Source organism: Rhinatrema bivittatum, chromosome 6 (genome assembly GCF_901001135.1).
Source record: "Rhinatrema bivittatum chromosome 6, aRhiBiv1.1, whole genome shotgun sequence".
Taxonomy (NCBI): domain Eukaryota; kingdom Metazoa; phylum Chordata; class Amphibia; order Gymnophiona; family Rhinatrematidae; genus Rhinatrema; species Rhinatrema bivittatum.
The window spans coordinates 120,369,907-120,394,582 of NC_042620.1; the positions used below are offsets into that span (position 1 = coordinate 120,369,907).

A 24,676-nucleotide genomic window follows, 5' to 3' on the forward strand; every position below is an offset into this window, starting at 1 on the left:
CAGGTGTCAGTATAGATGATGATGATCATGGGGGGAGAAATAACTAAGAATATTATGGGCATCACATGGGGTAGAGAAGGTTCATGTGAATTGTCTGTTGCATCTTTCTGGGCACTGGAAACTCAGAGCCTTTCATCATGTGGTGTGATGAGGGGAGCTGGTGTTGAACCTAATGGTATCCCAGAGGAATGCAAATGTAGAAAGAATCTAAGCAGAAGGAAAGATGCTGGATGCCTTAGTTTAATCTTGGCCAGAGCGGCATCTACTTTGCATTTCCTTCATAGCCTATGATAGTCTTCTATAAGTAAAAGATCTCCTTTCTTCAAGGATCAGTAGTTCTGGTATGTCTGATCAAGGCAGCCTTGGTATCCAGTTCTGTATTCTGGCTGTTGTAATACCTTTCTCCCTGTTTAACCTCAGAACTCAGATCTCCTGAGGCAGGGTCTGGTGTTCCAAAACGATCTTGATTCTGGTTTGTGGCTTGGCCCTTCAGAGGTCTTGTTTTAAGCAAGAGAGGATATTCTTGACAGCTGAATACCTTGGTGTTTTCTCGGGGAAATCTTTACATCTTTGACATATCAGGACTTGGTGGCTTTTAGATTTTCTTAGAGAAAATGCCTTCCATTTGGCAGTTTTTTGCAAGGAGGCTGGATAAAGGCCTTCAGTTTCTTGAAAGTCACATGGTGGTGGTAGTTTGTGTTCAGGGTACATCTTTAGCTCCTTTGAGGAATGGCACATAGACTGCCAGTAAAATAACTGGTCTTGTCTTGAAATTTGAATGTGGAGTGTTCTATTGTAGAATTAAGGGCATGAATAGTTTTAGGGGATTAGAACATTTGTTCTCCCTGTAGGATCATTTAAGAAGTGCATGGCTATGAAAGCTTCATTGGCGTGCCGATTTAAAGATGTCATAAGTGCATCCTATGTTAAAGAACTACCATTCCTAAACAGGACGTAAATGGCTTCTTTGGTTAAGCTTTGGTTGGTTTCACTGCTGAAATGTTACAAGGTGGCAACCTGATCATCCTTGTATTCTTTTTGTGATACTTTTTGTCTCAACATGCAAACCAGAGAGGAAGCATCCTTTGTTTTTGAGATCTTGAGAGCAGGTTTGGCAATGTCCTGCCCACTCACGGTATAGCTTGGGTACGCCCATGCATTTGGATTGGTCTGGCTGGATGACAAGGAAGAAGAAGCTTTTCTCGTCCAGCTATACCTTCCCTTTATCTGCCAAACACATGGCATTCTATGGTGTCCCCTGTCCGTCCATTCCCCCCCTCCCCCCAACCCCAATGTAAGGTAACAGCAAGCCTGTTAATCTCTGCCTCCATCTCTGAATGGTGGACATAATCCATGTATTTGGACCAGTCTAGCTGGTATCTAGGAAAGGAAATTCAGGTAAGAACGAATTTCTCCTTTATAGTACCTGATTTACAACTCTTGAGTATATGTATGTGTGTGTGTGTGTGTGTGTGTGTATATATATATATATATATATATATATATATATATATATATATATATATATATATATATATACTGTAGCAATTTTATGCAAACCATTTTTTGGGGGGGGGGGGGGTTTAAAAGTATGGTGTCTTAAATAGGTGATTTGAACATGACTTTTGTGTACCTGACTCTCCCTAGATGCAAATATGAAAACATAACATGTGCATCTTTTTTGCATCTTATCCACCACAGCTGTCATTTCCAATCAGGCGTAAATCTGACTGACTTGGGTGAATGCATTTGCATGATCTTTTTGTAATCTTTAGCACTAATTCTGGTAGACTTTCTTTTTTTTTTTTTTTTTTTTTTTAGGATGCTTATTTCAACTTGAAGCACATTTATGTTAATGTATGGTTAACTAGGTTTGTGACCTTGTTCCATTAATCATAGTGCATAAGGAGAATGCATTGAGTAAATCTTTTTTTTTTTTAATCAACTTTCAGTTCAGAAATATCACACTATCAATGGACATAACTGTGAAGTGAAAAAGGCGCTGTCTAAACAAGAGATGCAGTCTGGATCCCAGAGAGGTAAGGTGAAAGGGGGGTGAGTACTATTATAATATGTGGGTGGGTCAGGAATAGATGTAAGCTTAGAATGAGTCAGCAGTCCACATTCTACTATAATCAAGCCCACTGGGAGATAACTGTAGTTTTCATTTCATCCTGCTACACCAGTCCAAGTGAGACAAGTGAATTATGTCCCCCTACCAGTAGATAAAGTCGGAGAACACAGTTTTCCTTTGACATCATGGTGCAGCATAGAAGCAAACTCTTCTCTGCCTCCAGCAGACATACTTGTGGTACAGCAGAATTTTCATTAGACCAGCTCTTCCTATCTTTTTTTTCAATGAGGTTTGGCAGTGGTTAAGAGCCAGCCACCTAGTATGGGTGGGAGCTTCCAATCAATCCAAGGGGACTTGGTAAACTCAAGGGGGGTTTAATTTGAAAAGTATTAGCTGTTCTCCCCCACCCAAAAGCTGCAGATTTCCTAGCGTGTAGCCAGATGGACTCAGGACCAGTGGGTTATGTGCTCTTCTGCTAGCAGATGGGAGACTGAGTCAGATTTCAAAGCTGACGTCACTCTAGATATACCCCTTCAGTATCTGTGTCTCCTAGCAGATGCGGACACTATCCAACACACTAGAATAGTGTTAAGAATTACAGCAAAGAAGAAACAATTTACCTTAAAGAAGATCGAGCCCCGCTCTCCTGCGGTGGGATCCCTCCCCCAGTCGAGAATCCCTGGGGTGATCTCAGATATCCCTCAGAGGTGTGCCTTGGTCCGATAGCCGGTTCCTGGCGTGGACTTAGCCCCCAGTGAGGCTGAAGGGCAGCGGGTGCAGAACAGAGCGTGGTGGTGAAGGTAATTCCCTCTCTCCCCGCAGCTCGAGACTGCCTGGCACACAATCAGTAAGTGCTGAGACCAGGTAAGCAAAAAATCTTTAAATTCAGGTCTCCAGAGCTCTGAGTACCATACCAATTTCTTCTTCCGAGGTTAAAAAGGGAGCACAAATCAGGTTGAGCAGCCTTTGGGCTAGGCCCCAATCCGGGGCAAGGGTTCACACATGTGGAGACCCTTGGGGGGGCGCCATCTTACGCGCAGGGGTCATTGGCGACATCTTCCATTCTCAACCAGCGGTGCAGGCGGAGCGGCCGATGCACCTAACTTACGCACTTCTAATACAGACCCGCGCACAGCTACACGTACAGCCGCGTTTACAACTACATGCGTGCAAACACAGACAATGGCACTGGCGCCCAAGAAGGCCAGAAGGCACTCTTTGTACAGCCTGCCACATAAGAGCTGTGCAACCTGAACTGGAGTCCTGCCTGTGTCAGCATTGTGAAGAAGCCCAGGGGGAACCAAAGCCTGCTCCCTTACTGTCTGGGATGGGTCCCGAACTACTACCAACAATAGCTCTCCGGATCTGTGCATCTCTGAGATGGCTTCTCCACAGGAGGGCACCTCTGGAGCCCCTACTCAGACTCCCCCTGGGATTAACACGGACCCAGGGACCTTCTCCTGGTTGGAATTTTTCCAAGGGCTGCAAGCCTTCGTTCAGGCACAATCAGCCCCAGCTGTGCCCTGGACCTAACCCCTGCTGGAAGCACAGGATCCTCCTGGCCTTGCTCGGATGCCTCGAGACATGCCTTGCCTAACCAAGAACTTCCTTGACAGGGACCCAGACACCTCAGATGATGACTCCCTGGAAGAAGGAGAAATCCCTCCAGGAATGGAACTATACCGAACCATGCTTAGTTTCTTCCATAAGGACGAATTACCAGCACTTGTTTCCCAGACTCTGACGCTGGGTATTGCAGGCACGGACCCTATGGCAGAACCAAAGAAGAATCCCATCTTCGTGTCCCTTCGTAAAGCTTCATGCTACTTCCCAATGATGGAAGCTATCCAGGAACTGATTGACCTGGAGTGGGGTGCCCCGGAGGCTAGCTTCAAAGGGGGTCGGGCCTTGGAAGCCCCATACCCTCTAGAGCCAGTGACCAAGGAAAGATTGTGTTTCCCAAAAGTGGAAGCTATGGTCTGTGCCGTCTCAAAGCAAACGATTCCTGTTGCGGGATGGGCTGCATTGAAGGATACTCAGGGCAGTCGATTGGAATCCATCCTTAAGCTAGACCTTTGATGCAACAGCAATGACACTGCAGATTGCTTCTGCTGCGCACTTGTGGCACGTTTCTGCTTGCTCCTCTCGAGAGAGGCAAATAACTCCGGAAAGTATACCGGAGAGACGATGGAACTTGCAGCAGCCTTCCTGACTGACGCAAGCTCAGACCTGATGCGTACCTTAGCCAGGGGCGTTGCCTCTGTAGTGGCAGCCAGAAGACAACTATGGCTATGGAATTGGTCTGCGGACGCAACATCTAAAGCGAATCTCACAAGAATGCCCTTTAAAGGATCTCTCTCGTTCGGAAGCGAATTGGAGAGGCTAGCCAGCAAATGGGGTGAATCCCCAGTGCCTCGGCTACCAGAAGATAGGAGTAAAAGATCTGTGTCCCTCCCCAGAAGAGCCAAGGGCAGAGACTCGCAATTCCAGGCACCTCATCCCTCTGGAAGGTCCCAGCCCTTTCGGAACAGACAGACCAAGAGAGGAGCAGGCCCAGGGGCAGGCTCCAGCCGTGCTCCACATTGAGGATGGGCCAACCCATCCACAGGAAGAGGAGAATAGGGGGTCAATTTGCCCTCTTCTACCAAAGATGGGTCGAGATAATGTTGGACAAATGGGTACTAAACATCATTCGAGAAGGTTACTCTCTGGAGTTCTGCAGTATCCCTCGAGACAAATTTGATGTCACCCTGCCACTCCCACACCAAGAGACTGGCAGTGGAAACCACTCTGATAAGCCTACTCAATCTGAAGACCATTACTCCAGTCCCCATGCCCCAACAAAATACGGGGCGCTATTCCATCTATTTTATCGTTCCCAAGAGGGAAGGATCATTCCGACCTATCTTGGATCTCAAGAACTTCAACCGGCATCTGCGGATACTACACTTCCGCATGGAAACTCTTCGATCTGTCATCATGGCAGTACAACCTGGAGAGTTTCTAACCTCCTTGGACCTCTCCGAAGCCTACGGTCACATTCCAGTCCATCAGGACCACCAGCGTTTTCTACACTTTGCGATACTGGGTCACCATTACTAGTTGCGAACGCTACCTTTCGGCCTAGCAACTGTCCCCAGAACATTCTCCAAAATTATAGTGGTCATGGCAGCAACACTGAGGAAGGAAGGGATCCTGGTACACCCTTACCTGGATGACTGGCTGATCAGAGCAAAGTCTTCAGAAGAGAGCTGGCAGGTGACTAGCAGAGTCAAGAGCCTACTGCAGAAACTGTTGGGTCGTGAACACGGGCAAGAGCAGTCTGCAGCCCTCTCAATCTCTAGAGTACCTGGGGGCCCGTTTCGACACCAAACAGAACAGTCTTCCTCCTTCCCCCGAAGAGAAGAAAGCTGATGGAACAATTGACAATTAATGACCAATGCACGCCCCACGGTGTATGGGACTACCTTCAAGCCTTCGGCCTCATGGCATCAACCCTGGAGGCCGTCCCATGGGCAAGGGCCCATATGCGAAGCTCCAGCACTTCTTACTGTCACGATGGAACCCACTGTCCCAGGACTACTCAATTCGCCTCCAACTACCAGCAGAGGTGCGTTCTCAGCTCCAGTGGTGGCTACAGGAACTCCACCTAAGCAGAGGAGTAAGCCTATCCCCACCAAACTGGACCTTGCTCACCACGGATGCGAGGGTGGGGAGCCCACTGTCAGGAACTGACGGCCCAGGGACAATGGAACAAGGAAGAGGCGGAATGGAACAAACAGCCTGGAAGCTCAAGCAGTCAGACTAGCATGCCTGCGATTCAGCCACAGACTCAGAGGCAAAGCGATTTGAGTAATGTCAACAACGCTACAATAGTTGCTTACATCAACCGCCAGGGAGGAACCAGGAGCCAGCAGGTTTCTCTGAAGATAGACCCTCTCTTGGCATGGGCGGAGATAAACCTACGAGGGATCTCTGCATCCCTCATCGCAGGAAAAGACAATGTCTCAGCAGACTTCTCAGCAGAGAGAGCCTTGACCTGGGAGAATGGATGCTGTCAACCACAGCCTTCCAGCTGATAGTAAATCACTGGGGCCTCTCAGTCATGGATCTACTGGCCACCCATCTCAGTGCCCAAGTCCCCAGGTTCTTCAGCCGCAGACGAGAGCCACACTCCCAAGGAATCTACTCTCTCGTCCAAACTTGGCCAGAGGAAGACTTACTGTACACACACACCGCCCCCCCCCCCCCCCTCCTCCAATATGGCTGCTATTGGGCAAGGTCATCCGCAAGATAAGAGCATCACAGGGACTAGTTCTACTAGTGGCCCCAGATTGGCCAAGATGACCATGGTACGCAGACGTGCAAAGACTCCCTTGCGGGGAACCCTCTGCCTACCTCAACACGGACCTTCTCCGGCAGGGCCCGATTCTTCACGAAGATCCGTCTCGATTCTCTTCGGTCTGGCCCTTGAATACTCGCCTGAAGAAGTGCAGTTACTCAAAGGCCGTGATTGACACCCTGCTCCGAGCGTGCAAGTTCTCCACATCCCTGTTATACATACGGATCTGGAGAATATTCGAAGCCTGGTGTGAGGACTGTGGGATACTCCCGCAGACAGCCAAGATCCCCATGATTCTGTTGTTCCTACAAGACTGTATGAAGAAGGGGTTGTCACTCAACTCCCCTCAAGGTTCAAGTAGCCGCACTGACCTGCTTCAGAGCTGAAGTGGATGGTATCCAGCTATCAACCCATCCGGATTTGTCCCGCTTCCTGAAAGGGGTTAAACAACTCAGACCACCCCTAAAGTGACCAGTGTCTCTATGGAATCTCAATCTAGTATTAGACTTCCTAGCAGGGGCTTCCTTCAGACCAATGCGTGGTCTGTCACTACGCCTCTTAACATTGAAGACTGTATTGCTGGTGGCAATATGTTCAGGTCATTGCATCTCCGAACTATAGGCACTATCAGAAACCGTTCCTTAGGTTCACTCCTGGAACCATACAGCTGCGCATCCTTCCCTCCTTTCTACCGAAAGTGGTTTGAGTTTCACTTGAACCAAGCCATCTCACTACTATCTCCAGATGAACATAAGGACTCTGAAGACTCGCACCTTATTCGCCATCTAAATGTCGGCAGACTCCTAGTGCGGTACCTGGAAAGATTGGAACCGGTGTGCAAAACGGATTGTTTGTTCGTTCTTCACAGAGGGAAGAATCAAGGAGAAGCAGCCTCGCGGGCAACCATAGCCCACTGGATCAAAGAAGTAATCAAGGCAGCCTACATAGAGGCAGGAAAGCCCTTACCACTACAGGTTAAGGCTCATTCTATGAGGGCACAGGCAGTTTCTTGGGCAGAAACCAAGCTGCTGTTGCCTGCCGAGATCTGTCGGGCGGCACCATAGTTCTCCATACACACCACCTCCAGGTTCTACCGCCTGGATGTTCAAGCCCAAGAAGACACAACCTTCGCAAGGGCAGTACTAAGTGGGCCAAGGGCAACGTCCCGCCCTGTCTGGTTGTAGCTTTTGTATATCCCAAGGGTTTTGAGTCCATCTGGCTACATGCTAGGAAATGGAGAAATCTTACCTGATAACTTCGTTTTACTTAGTGTAGACAGATGGACTCAGCATCCCGCCCACGACTGCCTTAGAAAAGGAGATCCTTGGATAGCAAACCTCAAGACTAAGCAAATATGGGTAAGCCGCGGCCTACCCCTAGTTCAAGACACCACAGTTTGTCCGGTGTCTGTGTTCATTTGTTGAGTGCCCTGGCAGTCTCCAGTTTTGGAAATTAGTTGAACCAGTTCGTTAACATAAGAAATTGCCATGCTGGGTCAGTCCAAGGGTCCATCAAACCCAGCATCCTGTTTCCAACAGAGGCCAAACCAGGCCACAAGAACCCGGCAATTACCCAAACACTAAGAAGATCCCATGCTACTGATGCAATTAATAGCAGTGGCTATTCCCGAAGTAAACTTGATTAATAGCCGTTAATGGACTTCTCCTCCAAGAACTTATCCAAATCTTTTTTGAACCCAGCTTCACTAACTGCACTAACCACATCCTCTGGCAACAAATTCCAGAGCTTTATTGTGCATTGAGTGAAAAAGAATTTTCTCAGATTAGTCTTAAATGTGCTACTTGCTAATTTCATGGAATGCCCCCTAGTCCTTCTATTATTCAAAAGTGTAAATAACCGATTCACATCTACTCGTTCAAGACCTCTCATGATCTTAAAGACCTCTATCATATCCCCCCTCAGCTGTTTCTTCTCCAAGCTGAACAGCCCTAACCTCTTCAGCCTTTCCTCGTAGGGGAGCTGTTCCATCCCCTTTATCATTTTGGTTGCCCTTCTCTGTACCGTCTCCATCGCAACTTATCTTTTTTGAGATGTGGCGACCAGAATTGTACACAGTATTCAAGGTATGGTCTCACCGTGGAACGAGATATAGGCATTGACATTTTCCGTTTTATTAACCATTCCCTTCCCCCAATAATTCCTAACATTGTTTACTTTTTTTGACTGCTGCAGCACATTGAGCCGACTATTTCAAAGTAGTATCCACTATGCTGCCTAGATCTTTTTCCTGGGTGGTAGTTCCTAATATGGAAAGTCTGATACTTCGTGCATATCCATCATAGCTCTCTGCTTCAACGGCAGGGGGGGGGAATGAAGAAAAGTGGATCTTTATACAGACAACAACCAACAAGGACTGAATCACATAGTCTGGGTAAACAAGCATGGGTGTAGCTTGCTTATTGCGGCGGTTACTACCCCTAACTAAGCTAGATATTTCACTTAGATGCAGCTCCAACACTGCTCTTTGCATTAATGGTGGGGGTGGAAGGGAAATAGAACCAAAGGGTTACTAAGAGCCAAGAGTAACATAAGTATGAGAGAGAAAAAAAAGTGCGAAGCTTGCTGGGCAGACTGGATGGGCTGCTTGGTCGTCTTCTGCCGTCATTTCTATGTTTCTAACATCGTGTAACTACAGCAAGGGTTATTTTTCCCTATATGCAACACCTTGCACTTGTCCACATTAAATTTCATCTGCCATTTGGATGCCCAATCTTCCAGTCTTGCAAGGTCCTCCTGTAATGTATCACAATCCACTTGTGATTTAACTACTCTGAATAATTTTGTATCATCTGCAAATTTGATAACCTCACTCGTCGTATTCCTTTCCAGATCATATATAGAGAGATGGAGAGAGAGAGAGATATATAGAAAAGCACTGGTCCAAGTACAGATCCCTGAGGCACTCCGCTGTTTACCCTTTTCCACTGAGAAAATTTACCATTTAACCCTACTCTGTTTCCTGTCTTTTAACCAGTTTGTAATCCACGAAAGGACATCTCCTATCCCATGACTTTTTAGTTTTCTTAAAAGCCTCTCATGAGGGACTTTGGATTTTCAGAAGGCATTTGACAAATACACTAAGTCTACTGGTACACCTTTATCCACATGTTTATTAACCCCTTCAAAAAAAATGAAGCAGATTTGTTAGGCAAGACTTCCCTTGGGTAAATCCGTGTTGACTGTGTCCCATTAAACAATGTCTTTCTATATGCTCTACGATTTTGGTCATGAGAATAGTTTCCACTATTTTTCCCAGCACTGAAGTCAGGCTTACTGGTTTATAGTTACCCGGATCGCCCCTGGTGCTTTTTTTAAATATTGGGGTTACATTGGCTACCCTCCAGTCTTCAGGTACAATGGATTATTTTAATGATAGGTTACAAATTTTTACTAATAGATCTGAAACTTCATTTTTGAGTTCCTTCAGTACCCTAGGATGCATACCATCTAGTTCAGGTGAATTGCCACTCTTTAGTTTGTCAGTCTGGCCTACTACATCTTCCAGGTTCACAGTGATTTTGTTCAGTTCTTCTGACTCATCGTCAGTTTTAATCAAGTTATTTAAGCAAGATATATCAGCATTGGCTTTTCGAAGAGAATACTGAAGAACTGAGGTTACTGCAGGGCTATATCTAGAGTGATGTCAGCTTTGAAATCTTACTCCGCATCTGCTAGCAGAAGAGCACATAACCCACTAGTCCTGAGTCCATCTTGCTACACTAAGGAAAATGAAATTTTTCAAGTAACTTCTCCATTTGTGTGATTTACAAAGATTGTTCCAGATAGTATGTTGCAAACCTGTATGCTCTTAAATCTTCAGTCACAATTTCTCTGCATTTTTCATAAAATACAATTTAAAACTGAAATGCATAACTATTCAACCCCTTCAAACTATTAATTGTTAGAACCACCTTTCGCTGCAATAAGAGCTTTAAATCTGTGGGTTAAGTTTCTATCAGCTCTGCACATTGTTGGGAGTGATTATTGCCCATTCTTACTGGCAAATTTGCTCAGGTTGTTCAGTTTGGCTGGATGATGCTTATGGACTAAAATTTTCAAATAGTATCAGATTCTCAATTGCATTGAGATCTGGACTTTCTTGGCCATTGTAGAAGATTCACCTTTATGTTCAGCCACTCCTGTGTTGCTTTGGCCTTGTGCTTGGGATCATTGTCCTGATGAAAGGTGAACTTCCTCCTTGTATGTTGCATCATCCATGTATCCTGCAATTTTAACAAGATGCCCAGTCCCTGCTGAGGAAAAGCATCCCTATACTTTACTGTTGGGGTGGTGTTTGAAGAAATGGGCAGTGTTAGGTTTGCACCACACACATTTTGAATTTTAGCCAGAAAGCTCCATTTTCCAATATGTCCACAATGATTTTTGAAGAGAAAACTGAATGGCTGAAGTCACTGCAGGGATAAATCTAGGGTGACAACTTTTGAAACCTGACTCCATCTACTAGCAGGGGAGCACATAACCCATTGGTCCTGAGTCCATCTGCCTACACTAAGGAAACAAAATTATCAGGTATGTAATTTCTCCATTCCTTCTGATTTAATCTTTGGAGGGGTTTCGGTGAGACTTCTCCGGTTTCTGTGCTTAGCACGCTGTATCGTCTTTTCCGGTCCTGTTGGGGTAAGGGGAAGTGGGCTTTTGAGCTGGCTGAGCAGGCCCCACTTTAGGCTCAGTAGGCACACTGCATGGTAGGCCGGCGGCACCATCTTGCACGCATTTTTTAGGGCCTTGTATTGCCCTCCATAGAATGTCGGTACACGCAGTGCCTGCCGGTTCTGCACGCACCCTGTGCGCATAACTTTGCACGCAATTTCATTCGCATTTTTCTAGTGTTTAGCCAGATAATCAGCAGACCAGGTAAGAAAAAAAATCTTTGAATTCAGGTCTCCGGTCTCCAGAACTCAGATTGCCTTACCGAATTCTTTTTCTAGCGAGGTTAAAAGGGAGCACCGATCGGGTTGAGCAACCTTGGTTGGGATAGGCCCTGATCTGGTGCAAGGGTCCACACGTGGAGACCCTCGGGAGCGGGAGGTTCCATCTTACACGCGGGGGTCTTCGGCGCCGTTTTCCCTTCTTGACCGGAGGTACGCACTGGGCAGGCTGGTCAGCCGATGCGCCTGACTTACACACGCACAACTGGGCCGTGCGTGCATACTTGGCCGCACAACGTAGAGCGCATCCTCTAAGCGCAGAATTGAGGTAAAGTCGAGGGCTCGGGCTGTGCATGCATCACGCCGCAACCCGCATAGGTACCCAAAATCTGTGAGCATAAAATTTTAAGCATGAGCCAGCTGAACACGCTTCTACCATTCCTAATGGCTCTGGCAGCAAAAAAACATAAGCACCATTCTCTCTCTGCTGCCTGTCATATTAGGGCTGCACAGTCTGACCTTGATTCTTTGCCAGCATGGTGAGTAGTCCTCCCCAGAATTTAAGTCTGGATCCTCCCACTCTGAGGATGGGTCGGCCTCAACCTTAACTGGAAGTACCCCAGATCTGATTAATCCCGGGGCTGGGTCTTCCATATGAGAGGGAAATTCAGCAGCATCTACCCCAGTACCTCCTGGGCTAGACATGATCCTGGTGGCCTTCTCTTGGGTGGAATTGTTTTCAAGGTCTTCAAGCCTGCAGTCTGCTTCACTTTCCCTTGAATGGGCCTCGAGACATGCTTAGTCTCACCAAGGTTATCCCTGGCAGGGACCCTGGCAGCACAGACTAAGAAGGGGATCCAGATTCCTTGGAAGATGTTTGGAGCCACGTGTAGAGTTGAATTGCTGGCCCTGTTTTCCCATACCATCACAGTGGGAGTTCCTGGGGCAGAGACTGTATGTCGCACCAAAGAAGAATCCCAATCTGGTCTATATGGGAAAACCTCTTGCTATTTTCCGGTGCTAGAAGCCATCCAGGAGTTAATTGACCTGGAATGGGATGCCCCTGAAGCGAGTTTTAAGGGTGGTCTAGCATTAGGAACTCTCTATCCACTGGATCTGGCGGTGAGAGAATGCCTGCGTTTCCCTAAAGTGGACGCACTGGTCTGTGCTGTTTCAAAGCGAACAACTATCCCAGTGGAGGGAGGAGCGGCCCTAAAGGATGCGCGTGATAGGTGGTTGGGAGTCCATCCTTAAGCAAGCCTTTGATGCAACAGCAGAGACTACAGATTGCTTCCTGTTTCGTTCCCTAGTGGGCTCGCTCATGCCTGCCCCTGTTTAGAGAGGTGGATGACTCGAGCGTATTCCAGAGAAGCTATGGAGCCTGCCACTGCCTTTGGCCAACATGGGCTCTGACCTAGCTGTACCTCGGACAGAGGGGTGGCCTCTGTAATAGCAGCCAGAAGACAGCTATGGCTGTGAAACTGGCTAGCAGGTGCAACCTCTAAGGCAAACATCACAAAGATACCCTTTAAGGAATCACTCCTCTTCGGAAGTGAAATAGGGTGAATCTCCAGTGCCCCGGCTACCAGAAGATATGAGAGAGCAGTTACAGTGCCCTCGCCCATGAGGAGTCTATCCAGGGGCTCCCAATGTTTTCAGCCCTATAGAAACTTGACATTTCAGAGGTCTTGGTCCTTGCGGAGGTCTCAGTCCTTTTGGAGTCGACAGCCCAAGAGAGGTTCAGGTTGGGCCCGATCTCCGCAGTGAAGTTTTGCCAACCCACCTATAGAACAAGGAGATGGGGGTAGACTTATCCCTCTTCTACTAGTGGTGGGTCAAGATCATGTCATCAAATGGGTACTGGTTGTTATATGAGGATATGCACTGGAGTTTCGCAGCAATCCTCAGAACATGTTCATGTAGTCTCCTTGCCATTCTCAGCATAAGCAGGCAGTGGAGTCTGATAAGGTTCCTCAGATTGAGGGGTATAATTCCAATACCTGTGCCCCAGGAAAATATGGAGTGTTAGATGGCATCTATTTCATTGTACCCAAAAAGGAGGGTTTCTTTCGCCCCATCCTGGACCTCCTGAGTGTCAATAGAGTAATTCATTTCTGCATGGAAACTCCGTGATAACTGCCGTAGAAAAAAACCTCCATGGACATTTCAGAGGCCTACCTTCATATTTTAGTCCAGCAAGAACGGCATTTCCTACACTTTGTGGTACTGGGCCACTATTATCAGTTCCGGGTGCTGCCCTTCGGCCTGGCCACCATCCCCAGAACATTTTCCAAGAATTATGGTGGTTGTAGCAGCAGCACTGAGGAAAGGGGGAGTCCTGGTGCACCTGTACTTGGATGACCTGCTTGATCTGGGCGAAGTCAGTGCAAGAGAGTCCCCGGGTGCCCAGCAGGGTTATATCCCTCTTCAGGAGCTTGGCTGGGTCATAAACATGGACAAAAGCAGTCTCAAGCCCTCCCAGTTCTTGGAATATCTGGGAGTCCAGTTTGATACCAAGTAGGGCAAGATCTTCCTCTCGCTCATGTGGATAAGGAAGTTGATGTCCTAAGTGTGTCAGTTGACAAATGAGAGATGCCCCAAGATGGTGGAGCTGTCTTCAGGTCCTCTTTGGCGTCAACCCTGGAGGTAGTACCATAGGCAAGGGCACATATGTGACCACTTCAGCGCTCCCTGTTGCCTCAAGACTATTTGATTCGCCTCCACCTTCCAATGGAAATATGTTCTCGGCTCCAGTGATGGCTGCAGGAAGCTCACCTGGGCAAGGGTGTAACCCTGTCCCCCACCAAACTGGCTGGTCCTCATGACAGATGCGAGCCTCTGGGGCTGGGGAGCTCACTGTCAGGAACTGACGGCCCAGGGCCATTGGACCAAGGAAGAGGCACTCTGGAACATAAAACGCCTGGAAGCCCGGGCAGTCAGATTGGCATGATTACAGTTCAGCCACATTCTCCAGGGATAGGCGGTCCGCGTAATATCTGACTATGTAACAATGGTAGCCTACATCAACCTTGGCCTCCCACATCGCAGGAAAAGACGACAGAGCAGTTTTTTTTTTTCTAAGCAGGGAAAAAAGAGGTGGCCTACCTGTTTTTCAGTCAGTGATTTACTGGAGATATTTCAGCCAGCTCCAGTTTGTTCATCAGCCACTTGTTTTGGGGAATGGTCATCTGCCTCTTCATGAGCAAAGTGGAGCATGGCCACAAGTGAGGTGCCTGTAGCCACAGGTGTACTGATGTGGCATAGGCCAATTTTGCGCTATGTATCTCCAAAATGGGGAGGTGCCTGGAGACATTTCTTGGTCCTTGAAGCTGTAAGCTGCTGCTGTGGAAGCAGTGGGGAATGACTCTAGCCATGCTGCGGTCAGAGTGTAGGCTGGAGAGACTTCAGAATTGCCAGTTTTGGTAGATTCGGACACTATTGGATTCTTTCTTGGTGAGTCTCCTAACACTGAGGATGATTCAGTCTGGTTTGGTTCTTTTGGGAGTCCCCAAGTGTTGTCCTCCATGAATGTTAAATCAAATCTGGATCCAGGAGATGGGCTGTTGGCCAAAGCCTTTCAGTTGGTGGTGGATCACTGGGGCCTCCTGTCCATCGACCTGCTAGCCGCATCTCTCAATGTGAAGTTTCCCTGATTTTTCTGTCGCAGAAGAGATCAATGGTCCCTGGGGATCAACACTCATTCAGACCTGGCCAGAAAAGGACTTACTAATACGCCTTTCTTCCGTGGCCCCTGTTGGGCAGGGTTAGTCCTACTGGTAGCTCCAGATTGGCCCAGCTGTCCATGTTATGCAGATATGTGGAGTCTCCTTGTGGAGACCCCCTGTCACTCTCACTGCACAGGGACCTACTTCAGCAAGGACCAGTCTTTCATGAGGATCCGACTCTAGTCTGTCTTACGGTTTGGTCCTTGAGAGGGCTCTCCTGATGAAGCGTGGATATTCGGCAGTAATTATCAGCTTGCTCTGCACAATGAAGTTCTCTACATCCTTAGTGTATGTGCGGGACTGGAAAGTATTTGAGGCTTGGTGCAAGGAATGCAGTGTTTCCCCCTTGGACGGTCAAAATCCCACTGGTTCTGCAGTTTTAACACGGCTTGCATAAAGGATTGACCCTCAACTCCTTGAAAGTCCAGGTAGCAGTGCGGTCCTGTTTCAGGGGTGAGGTGAATGGAACCCACCTATCGACTTATCTGAACATGGCCTGTTTTCTGAAAGGGGTAAAGCACCTCCAGCCACCGCTACTGGGTGGCCGGTTCCCTTGTGGAATCTTAATCTAGTTTTTTTGCAAGGCCCTCCTTTCAGCTGCTTTGCAGTCTTTCATTGTGCTTGTTAACCCTGAAAGTTCCTGGTGGCAATATGCTAGACTTGTCACATCTCAACTGCAGGCATTGTGTCCGGAGCCATTCCTCCGGATGACTCCAGGAGTGTTGCAACTTCATACCATTCCACCCTTCTTGCCCAAGGTAGTCTCTCGAGTTTCATTTGAATCAGTCCATTTCGTTGCCATCCCTAGATAGGCACAAGGAAGAATACCACCTCCTCCGCCATTTAAATGTCAGTAGGCTTTTGGTGTCGTATCTGGAAGTTTCAGAACCGGTCCACAAGAACTGTTTGTTCTTCACGGTGGAAGGAGGCAGGGCAAACCAGCTTCGCAGGCTACCATAGCTCACTGGATCAAGGAGATGGTCACGGGAGCCTATGTAAAGGCAGGAAAGCAATTACTTAAAGCTCATTCCACTAAGGCTCAGGTAGTCTTCTGGACGGAAGCTAGACTATCTCCCGTTAACATCTGAGTGGTGATGTGGTCGTCCTTACGCACCTTCTCCAGGTTCTATTTCCTGGATGTTCAGGCCTGAGATGTCACAGCCTTTGCAAGGGCGTTGCTAACTGGGCTAAACGCTAGGAAATGGAGAAATTACCTGAATTTCATTTTCCTTAGTGTAGACAGATGGACTCAACCTCCTGCCCAAGAACAATACTAAGGAATTGCCCTTGAAATAATATAGATTCCAAGAGTTTGAGTAAGCTGTCGCCCAGTCCCTAGATTAGGGCATCTATAATCTTTCTGGGATTAGTTTGGTTGAGTATAGTTACGGTTATGTTTTCAGTCATTTTGGTATTTCAGTAGTATACCTACAGTGGCTTTTGAAGAAAATATTGAAGGGCTTAGGTCACTGCAGGGTTGTATCTAGGGTGGTGACAGCTTTGAAACCTGACTCAGTCTTCATCTGCTAGCAGGGGAGCATATTACCCATTGGTCCTGAGTCCATCTGTCTACACTAAGGAAAACGAAATTATCAGGTAAGTAATTACTCCATTTGTTACATCTGACCATAAAACCTTATCCCAGGTATTAGCTGGATCACTCTGTGGCAAACTCCAGACATGCTTTGTGGTGTGCTTTTTCATCAGTAATGGCTTCTTTCTAGCTACTTTGATATGCAGAACTCTTGATATGGTTGACTGGTGCACCTCCTTTCCAGTCTCAGCTATTGAACTCTGTAGCTCTTTCAAAGTGATTGTTAACCTCTGTGGTTTCTCTCACAAGTCATCTTGCTGTAACACTGAGTTTTGAGGCATGGCCTTGTCTAGGCAGTGTCTGGGTGGTATAATGCAGCTTCCATTTCCTCAAAATTGATCCACTTGTTCACTGGGATATCCAAGCACTTGGAAATTATTATGTAGCCTTTTCCTGTCTTGTCCAGGTCTATAACTTTATTTGATGTCCTTTGAATGTTCTTTGGTCTTCTTTTTCACTGCTTTCCTTCAGATTATCAGACTACCTGAATTAGGAATTTTTTTTATCCAGAATAGCTGACTCTTTATAATGATTCACAGGTGGTCAATTATACACAATTGCTAGGGCAGTATTATATCTGTGAGGATTTCCAAAGCACAGAGTTAGAATACGTCTGCAAGCAGCATTTTCCAGTTTTCAATTTTGACAAAAAATGCAGAGAAATAACGAACTATCTCTTTCTTGTAATCCACACACCTGACTTTTGTGGGGTTGAATACTTTTGCGTAACCCCTGTATTAAAAAAAAAAAAAAAAGAGGTGGCCTACCTGTTTTCAGTAAGCGATTTACTGGAGATATTTCAGTCAGCTCCAGTTTGTTCATCAGCCTCTTGTTATGGGGGGTGGTCATCTGCCTCTTCATGAGCAAAGTGGAGCATGGCCACGAGTGAGGTGCCTGTAGCTACAGGTGTACTGCTGTGTCATAGGCCAATTTTGCGCTATGTATCTCCAAAATGGGGAGGTGCTCGGAGACATTTCTTGGTCCTTGAAGCTGTATGCTGCTGCTGTGGAAGCAGTGGGGAATGACTCTAGCCATGCTGTGGTCAGAGTGCAGGCTGGAGAGACTTCAGAATTGCCAGTTTTGGTAGATTCGGACACTATTGGATTCTTTCTTGGTGAGTCTCCTGGTCTCCTAACACTGAGGATGATTCAGCCTGGTTTGGTTCTTTTGGGAGTCCCCAAGTGTTGCCCTCCATGAATGTTAAATCAAATCTCCTTTAGTGTGCATTCTCCAGATCTTTCTCCTGAATCTTTTTTTTTTGGAGGTTTCTGCACCAGATCTCTGGGTTTTTTTTTGTTTGTTTTTTTTATAAACCTTGGGGTGGAGGGAGATTTGCACATCTAGGGCATTGTTACAGGCCTTAGCCAGAGTTAAGTGCCCTGTAAACTGTTCAGGAAAAAATATTCAGAGGATCCCTTCTCTTTTACTGAGAAGGCACTTATATAAATCTAGCTAAGCTGCCTTTGAGGAGGGAGCAGTGCCCTTGGGAAAAGGACGACAACATGGCTGTTTCTTTTCCACAGGGGCAAGATTGGAGCACTATTCTAACAAGTTTTCATTGCTGTGAATTGCTGTTCTCAGCATTTAGGGGATTAATGACTAGGGTCTGTTATGCACCAAACACTTATGGCGCTTCTCCATGTTCACAAGAATACTATACTTTGAGCAATATAAGTATTCTTGGGAGATGCTGGATGCCATTTCTCTGACAAATTGACTAACCTGCATATCATCTATACATGAACTGATCCTTCATTTATAGGTAAAATACAATTCAGTACTAGGTTAGAAATTCTTAAGTTGTGTGACTACCTGGAGTATCACTTACGTAGGTTGTCATGTCAACAGCATGATAGAGTATCCCTACATTTCCTAGCATGTAGCCAGATGGACTCAAGACCAATAGGTATTGTGCTCTCCTGATAGCAGATGGAGACTGAGTCAGATTTCAAAGCTGATGTCAGCCTACATATACCCGTGCAGCATGCTTAGCTCTTCAGTATTTCTCAGTCTCCATAGCAGATGCGGATACTATCCCAAACAAGAATAGTGTAACATTTGCAGCAAGAAAGAAGAGAGAAAATTTACCTTAAGAGAGCCCCGCTTCTCCTGCGGTGAAACCTAACTGTCCCTCCCCCAGTCGAGACTTTCCTGAAGTGAGCCTTGGTCAGACGGCTGATTCCCGGCATGGACTTAGCCCCCAGGGTGGCTGAAAGGCAGCGGGTGCAGATTCAAGTGCAGTGGTGAAGGTATTTCCCTCTTCTACCCCCCCCCCCCCCCCGCCCGCCCGCAACTGGAGACTGCCCGGCACGCGACCGGTACGCGCCGAGACCAGCTAAGGAAGAAACCTTGACTTCTAAGTCTCCGGTCTCCAAGACTCAGGCCCCAGTTCAGTGTGAGGGTCCACACACGTGGAGACCCTCCAGGGGATTTGCCTTCAGGGTCATTGGTGCCATTTTCCTCTCTTGACCAGCGGTATGCGTGGGGCAGGCCGGAGGCTCGAAGCGCCTAACTTAAACACTCATCTACGAGGTGAGTGCACAGCGACTCGCACAACTGTGCGCATAACGGTGCTGTGCACACAAGCTCCGTTGCCCGCACGCACAACTTGCGCATGCACTTCGTACCCATAACTTCCGCACACCCGACGCACACAACTAAGCGCATCTGCGCGCATAACGCCACACACGGATGAGTTTTTAAGACCTACACGTGCACGCACAATGGCACCGCCATCAATGAAAGCCAAGGGACACTTTCTTTGCCCAGACTGCCACTTAAGCGCCTGAATTGGAATCCCTCCTGTGCCTGCAGTGTGAACAGACCCAGGGAGAACCAAATCAAGACTCTACAGCCAGGAGAGGGATCTGGAACCACTGATGGCACCTCAGACCTAAGTATTTCCAACTCTGCGCCTCCACAGGAAAATTCCTCTGGGATGACCACTACAATCCCCTCTGGGTTCAGCATGGACCCAGGAACCTTCTCCTGGGTGGAATTTTTTAAAGGGCTGCAAACCTTTGTCCAGGAACAACCAACCCCTACTACCCACCTAACTCAAACCCTGCCAGAAGCTCAAGCACTTCCTGGCCCCTCCCGGGTTCCTCAAGACATGCCTCTTCTAGCCAAGAGCATCCCTGATGAGGATCCAGACACCTCAAAAGAGGATACTGACTCCCTGGAAGAAGGAGAAATTCCCAGAGGGATGGAGCTATACCCAGACTATGCTCAGACTCTTCCACAAGGACGAATTACCAGCCCTAGTGTCCCAGACTGTGAAGATGCTGGGTCTTCCAGGCACGGAACCTACATCGGAACCAAAGAAGAATCCGATGCTGGTGTACCTCTGTTAGGCCTCATGCTATTTTCGTATGTTAGAGCCCATCAAGGAACTGATTGCCCTGGAATGGAATGCTCCAGAGGCCACTTTCAAAGGGGGGCAGGCACTAGAAGCCCTATACCCACTGGAACCCATGGCTAAGGAACTTCTACATTTCCCTAAAGTGGATGCTATGATCTGTGCAGTCTCAAAACACACTACGATCCCAGAGGAGGGGGGAGCAGTACTGAAGGACACCCAGGATAAAAGGCTGGAAGCCATCCTTAAGCAGTCCTTTGTTTCAGCAATGACGCTACAAGTTGCTTCCTGCTACTCATTAGTGGAACATTCCTGTTTGATCCTCGCCAGAGACGCAACCACGCCCAGAGAGCGATGCTACCACAGACCTCATGCACACCTCCTCCAGGGGTGTCGCTGCTGCAGTGGCGGCAAGAAGACAATTATGGCTCCGAAATTGGTCGGCTGACGCGACTTCCAAAGCGAACCTCACAAAATGCCTTTTAAAGGATCCCTTCTGTTCGGGAGCGAACTGGAGAAATTAGCCAACAAATGGGGTGAATCTCCAGTACCCTGATTATCTGAGAACAGGAACAAAAGAACATGTCAGCGCTCCTCCCCCAGAAGATCCAAGGGTAGAGGATTGCAGCGCTTTAAACCTTACAAGAATACACAGTCCCAAGCACCTCGTCCTTCAGGAAGGTCTCAGTCCTTTCGGAACAGGCATATTAAGAGGAGCAAGCTTAGGAGCAGGCCCTAGCCATACCCCACAATGAAGAGACAGACCCATCCACAGGAAGAAGACATAGGGGGCAGACTTACCCTCTTCTACCAAAGATGGGTCGAGAGAATTTCGGGCAAGTGGGACCTAATCATTCGAGAGGGGTACTCGCTGGAATTCCAAAGCATCCCTCCAGACAAATTTATGAAATCGCCGTGCCACTCCCACTCCAAGAGACTGGCAGTGGAAACCACGCTAGCAAGACTACTCAGCCTGAAGGCAATAGCCCCAGTGCCCACCCCTCAACAAAATACTGGCCACTATTCCATCTATTTTTTTCGTTCCCAAGAAAGAAGGAACATTCCGGCCTATCCTGGACCTCAGGCCGTCAACAGTTACTTGAAGGTTTCACACTTCACATGGAAACCCTTTGCTCCGTTACGGCGGGACAACCGGGAGAATTCTTAACCTCCCTGGACCTATCCGAAGCCTACCTTCACATCCCGGTCCATCAGAACCACCAGCGCTTCCTGCGCTTTGCGATACTGGGACATCATTATCAATTCAGAGAGCTACCCTTTGGACTAGCTACCGGCCCCCAGAACCTTTACCAAAATCATGGTGGTAGTGGCAGCAGCACTGAGGAAATGAGTCCTGGTACATCCTTACTTGGACGATTGGCTGATCAGGGCAAAGTCTCCAGAGGAGAATCGCCATGCAACCACCAGAGTCAAGAATCCAGTACAAGAACTAGGGTGGGTCGTGAACACAACCAAGAGATGTCTACAGCCCTCCCAGTCACTAAAATACCTGGGAGTCCAGTTCTATACCAAACAGAACAAGGTCTACCTTCCCCCACCACGGAGAAGGAAGCTGATGGGTCAATAGCAAAAGCTTTTGACCTCTGTCCGCCCCAAGGTATGGGACTACCTTCAAGTCCTCAGCTTCATGACATTAACTCTGGACATTCTGTGGGCAAGGGCCCATATGCGGCCGCTACAACATTCCCTACTGTCACGACGGAATCCAGTGTCCCAGAACTACTCAATTCGCCTCCAGCTACCGACATGTTCGGGAGCGGCTTCAATGGTGGCTACAGGAAAAACACCTAAGCAGAGGTGTAAACCTATCCGCACTGAAGTGGATCTTGCTCACCGCGGATGCAAACCTGCGAGGGTGGGGAGCCCACTGTCAGGAACTGACAGCCCAGGGACAATGGAATAAGGAAGAGGCGGGATGAAACACAAACCACCTGGAAGCTCGAGCGGTCAGGCTAGCCTGCCTACGATTCAGCCACAGACTCTGAGGTGAGTCCGTCAGTCATGTCGGACAAACCAACTACCGTTGCCTACATCAACCGACAGGGAGGAACCAAAAGCCAGCAGGTGTCTCTGGAAATAGACCCAATCATTGAGTGGGCAGAAATAAATCTACAAGGGATTTCAGCCTCCCACATCGTGGGAAAAGACAACATCTCTGCGGACTACCTCAGAGAGCCTAGACCCGGGGGAATGGTTGCTGGTGGACACAGCCTTTCAGCCTTCCAGCTAATAGTAAATCGATGGGGTCTCCCAGCCATGGACCTACTAGCAACTTGTCACAATGCCCAAGTCCCCAGATTCTTCAGCCGCAGACGAGAACACAATCTCAGGGAATTGACGCTCTCGTCCAGAACTGGCCAGAGGAAAGCCTCCTGTACGCCTTCCCACCCTGACCACTACTGGGCAGGGTCATGCACAAGATAGAACACCACCGGGGACTAGTCCTACTAGTTGCCCTGGATTGGCCAAGACCATGGTACGTGGACATGCGAAGACTATTGGCGGGCAATCCTCTACGTCTTCCGCCATACAGGGACCTTAATCAGGGACCGATCTCACACGAAGACCCAGCTCTCTTACGGTATGGCCCTTGAGGGGACAAGCCTAAAGAAGCGCAGCTACTCAAAAGCCGTGATTGACAACCTGCTTCGGGCACGCAAGTTCTCAATATCTGTCTTACATACAGATCTGGAGAGTATTCGAAGCTTGGTGTGAAGACTGTAGCCTCCTCCCGAGGACAGCCAAGATTCCCACAATCCTAGAATTCCTACAGGACGGCATGCAGAAGAGGTTGTCCCTCAAGTCACAGCACTGGCCTGTTCAGGTCCGAAGTGGACGGCATCAGACTATCAACTTTTTTGATCGCTATATGCTCAGCTCGGCACATCTCCGAACTTAAAGCATTATCCTGTCGGAAACCGTTCCTCAGGTTCACCCCAGGAACCATACAGCTGCGTGCGGTACCATCCTTCCTTCCGAAAGTGGTTTCCCAGTTCCATATGAACCAAACCGTATCCTTACCATCACCAGATGAGCACCGGGATTCGGAAGACTCGCACCTCCTTCACCACCTGAATGTCGGCAGAATCCTAGTCCAATACCCGAAGAGATCGGAATCCTTGCACAAAACTGAACACCTGTTCATTCTTCACAGCGGCAAGAAACAAGGGGAAGTGGCCCAGCGAGCGACCATAGCCCGCTGGATCAAAGTAGTAATTAATGCAGCCTACATAGAGGCAGGAAAACCATTACCTCTATAGGTCAAGGCGCATTCTACAAGGGCCCAGGCATGCTACTTTCGCCAGCTGAGATCTGTCGGGTGGCGACATGGTCCTCCCTATGCACTTTCTCCAGGTTAAGAAACATAAGAAAATGCCATACTGGGTCAGACCAAGGGTCCATCAAGCCCAGCATCCTGTTTCCAACAGTGGCCAATCCAGGCCATACGAACCTGGCAAGTACCCAAAAACTAAGTCTATTCCATGTAACCATTGCTAATGGCAGTGGCTATTCTCTAAGTGAAACACAGCTAAATTAACTGCACTAACCACATCCTCCGGCAACAAATTCCAGAGTCTAATTGTGCGTTGAGTAAAAAAACTTTCTCAGATTAGTTTTAAATGTGCCCCATGCTAACTTCATGGAGTGCCCCCTAGTCTTTCTACTATCCGAAAGAGTAAATAACCGATTCACATCTACCCGTTCTAGACCTCTCATGATTTTAAACACCTCTATCATATCCCCCCCTCAGTCGTCTCTTCTCCAAGCTGAAAAGTCCTAACCTCTTTAGTCTTTCCTCATAGGAGAGTTGTTCCATTCCCCTTATCATTTTGGTAGCCCTTCTCTGTACCTTCTCCATCGCAATTAAATCTTTTTTGAGATGCGGCGACCAGAATTGTACACAGTATTCAAGGTGCGGTCTCACCATGGAGCGATAGAGGCATTATGACATTTTCCGTTTTATTCACCATTCCCTTTCTAATAATTCCCAACATTCTGTTTGCTTTTTTGACTGCCGCAGCACACTGTACCGACTATTTCAATGTGTTATCCACTATGACGCCTAGATCTCTTTCTTGGGTTGTAGCACCTAATATGGAACCCAACATTGTGTAATTATAGCATGGGTTATTTTTCCCTATATGCATCACCTTGCACTTGTCCACATTAAATTTCATCTGCCATTTGGATGCCCAATTTTCCAGTCTCACAAGGTCTTCCTGCAATTTATCACAATCTGCTTGTGATTTAACTACTCTGAACAATTTTGTGTCATCTGCAAATTTGATTATCTCACTCGTCGTATTTCTTTCCAGATCATTTATAAATATATTGAAAAGTAAGGGTCCCAATACAGATCCCTGAGGCACTCCACTGTCCACTCCCTTCCACTGAGAAAATTGCCCATTTAATCCTACTCTCTGTTTCATGTCTTTTAGCCAGTTTGCAATCCACGAAAGGACATCGCCACCTATCCCATGACTTTACTTTTCCTAGAAGCCTCTCATGAGGAACTTTGTCAAACACCTTCTGAAAATCCAAGTATACTATATCTACCGGTTCACCTTTATCCACATGTTTATTAACTCCTTCAAAAAAGTGAAGCAGATTTGTGAGGCAAGACTTGCCCTGGGTAAAGCCATGCTGACTTT

General features: G+C 47.6%; 1 protein-coding gene across 3 annotated transcripts in view; it reads left to right on the top strand.

Annotated features, from left to right (window-relative positions):
• The window catches only part of HNRNPA3 (heterogeneous nuclear ribonucleoprotein A3), a 71,317-nt gene that overhangs the window by 21,342 nt on the left and 25,299 nt on the right, over window positions 1-24,676 (top strand). For all 3 annotated transcript variants that reach the window (XM_029605872.1, XM_029605874.1, XM_029605875.1), the window contains exon 5: window positions 1,953-2,039. In XM_029605872.1, the coding sequence (XP_029461732.1) occupies window positions 1,953-2,039 (87 nt within the window). The remainder of the gene's footprint in view (window positions 1-1,952; window positions 2,040-24,676) is intronic.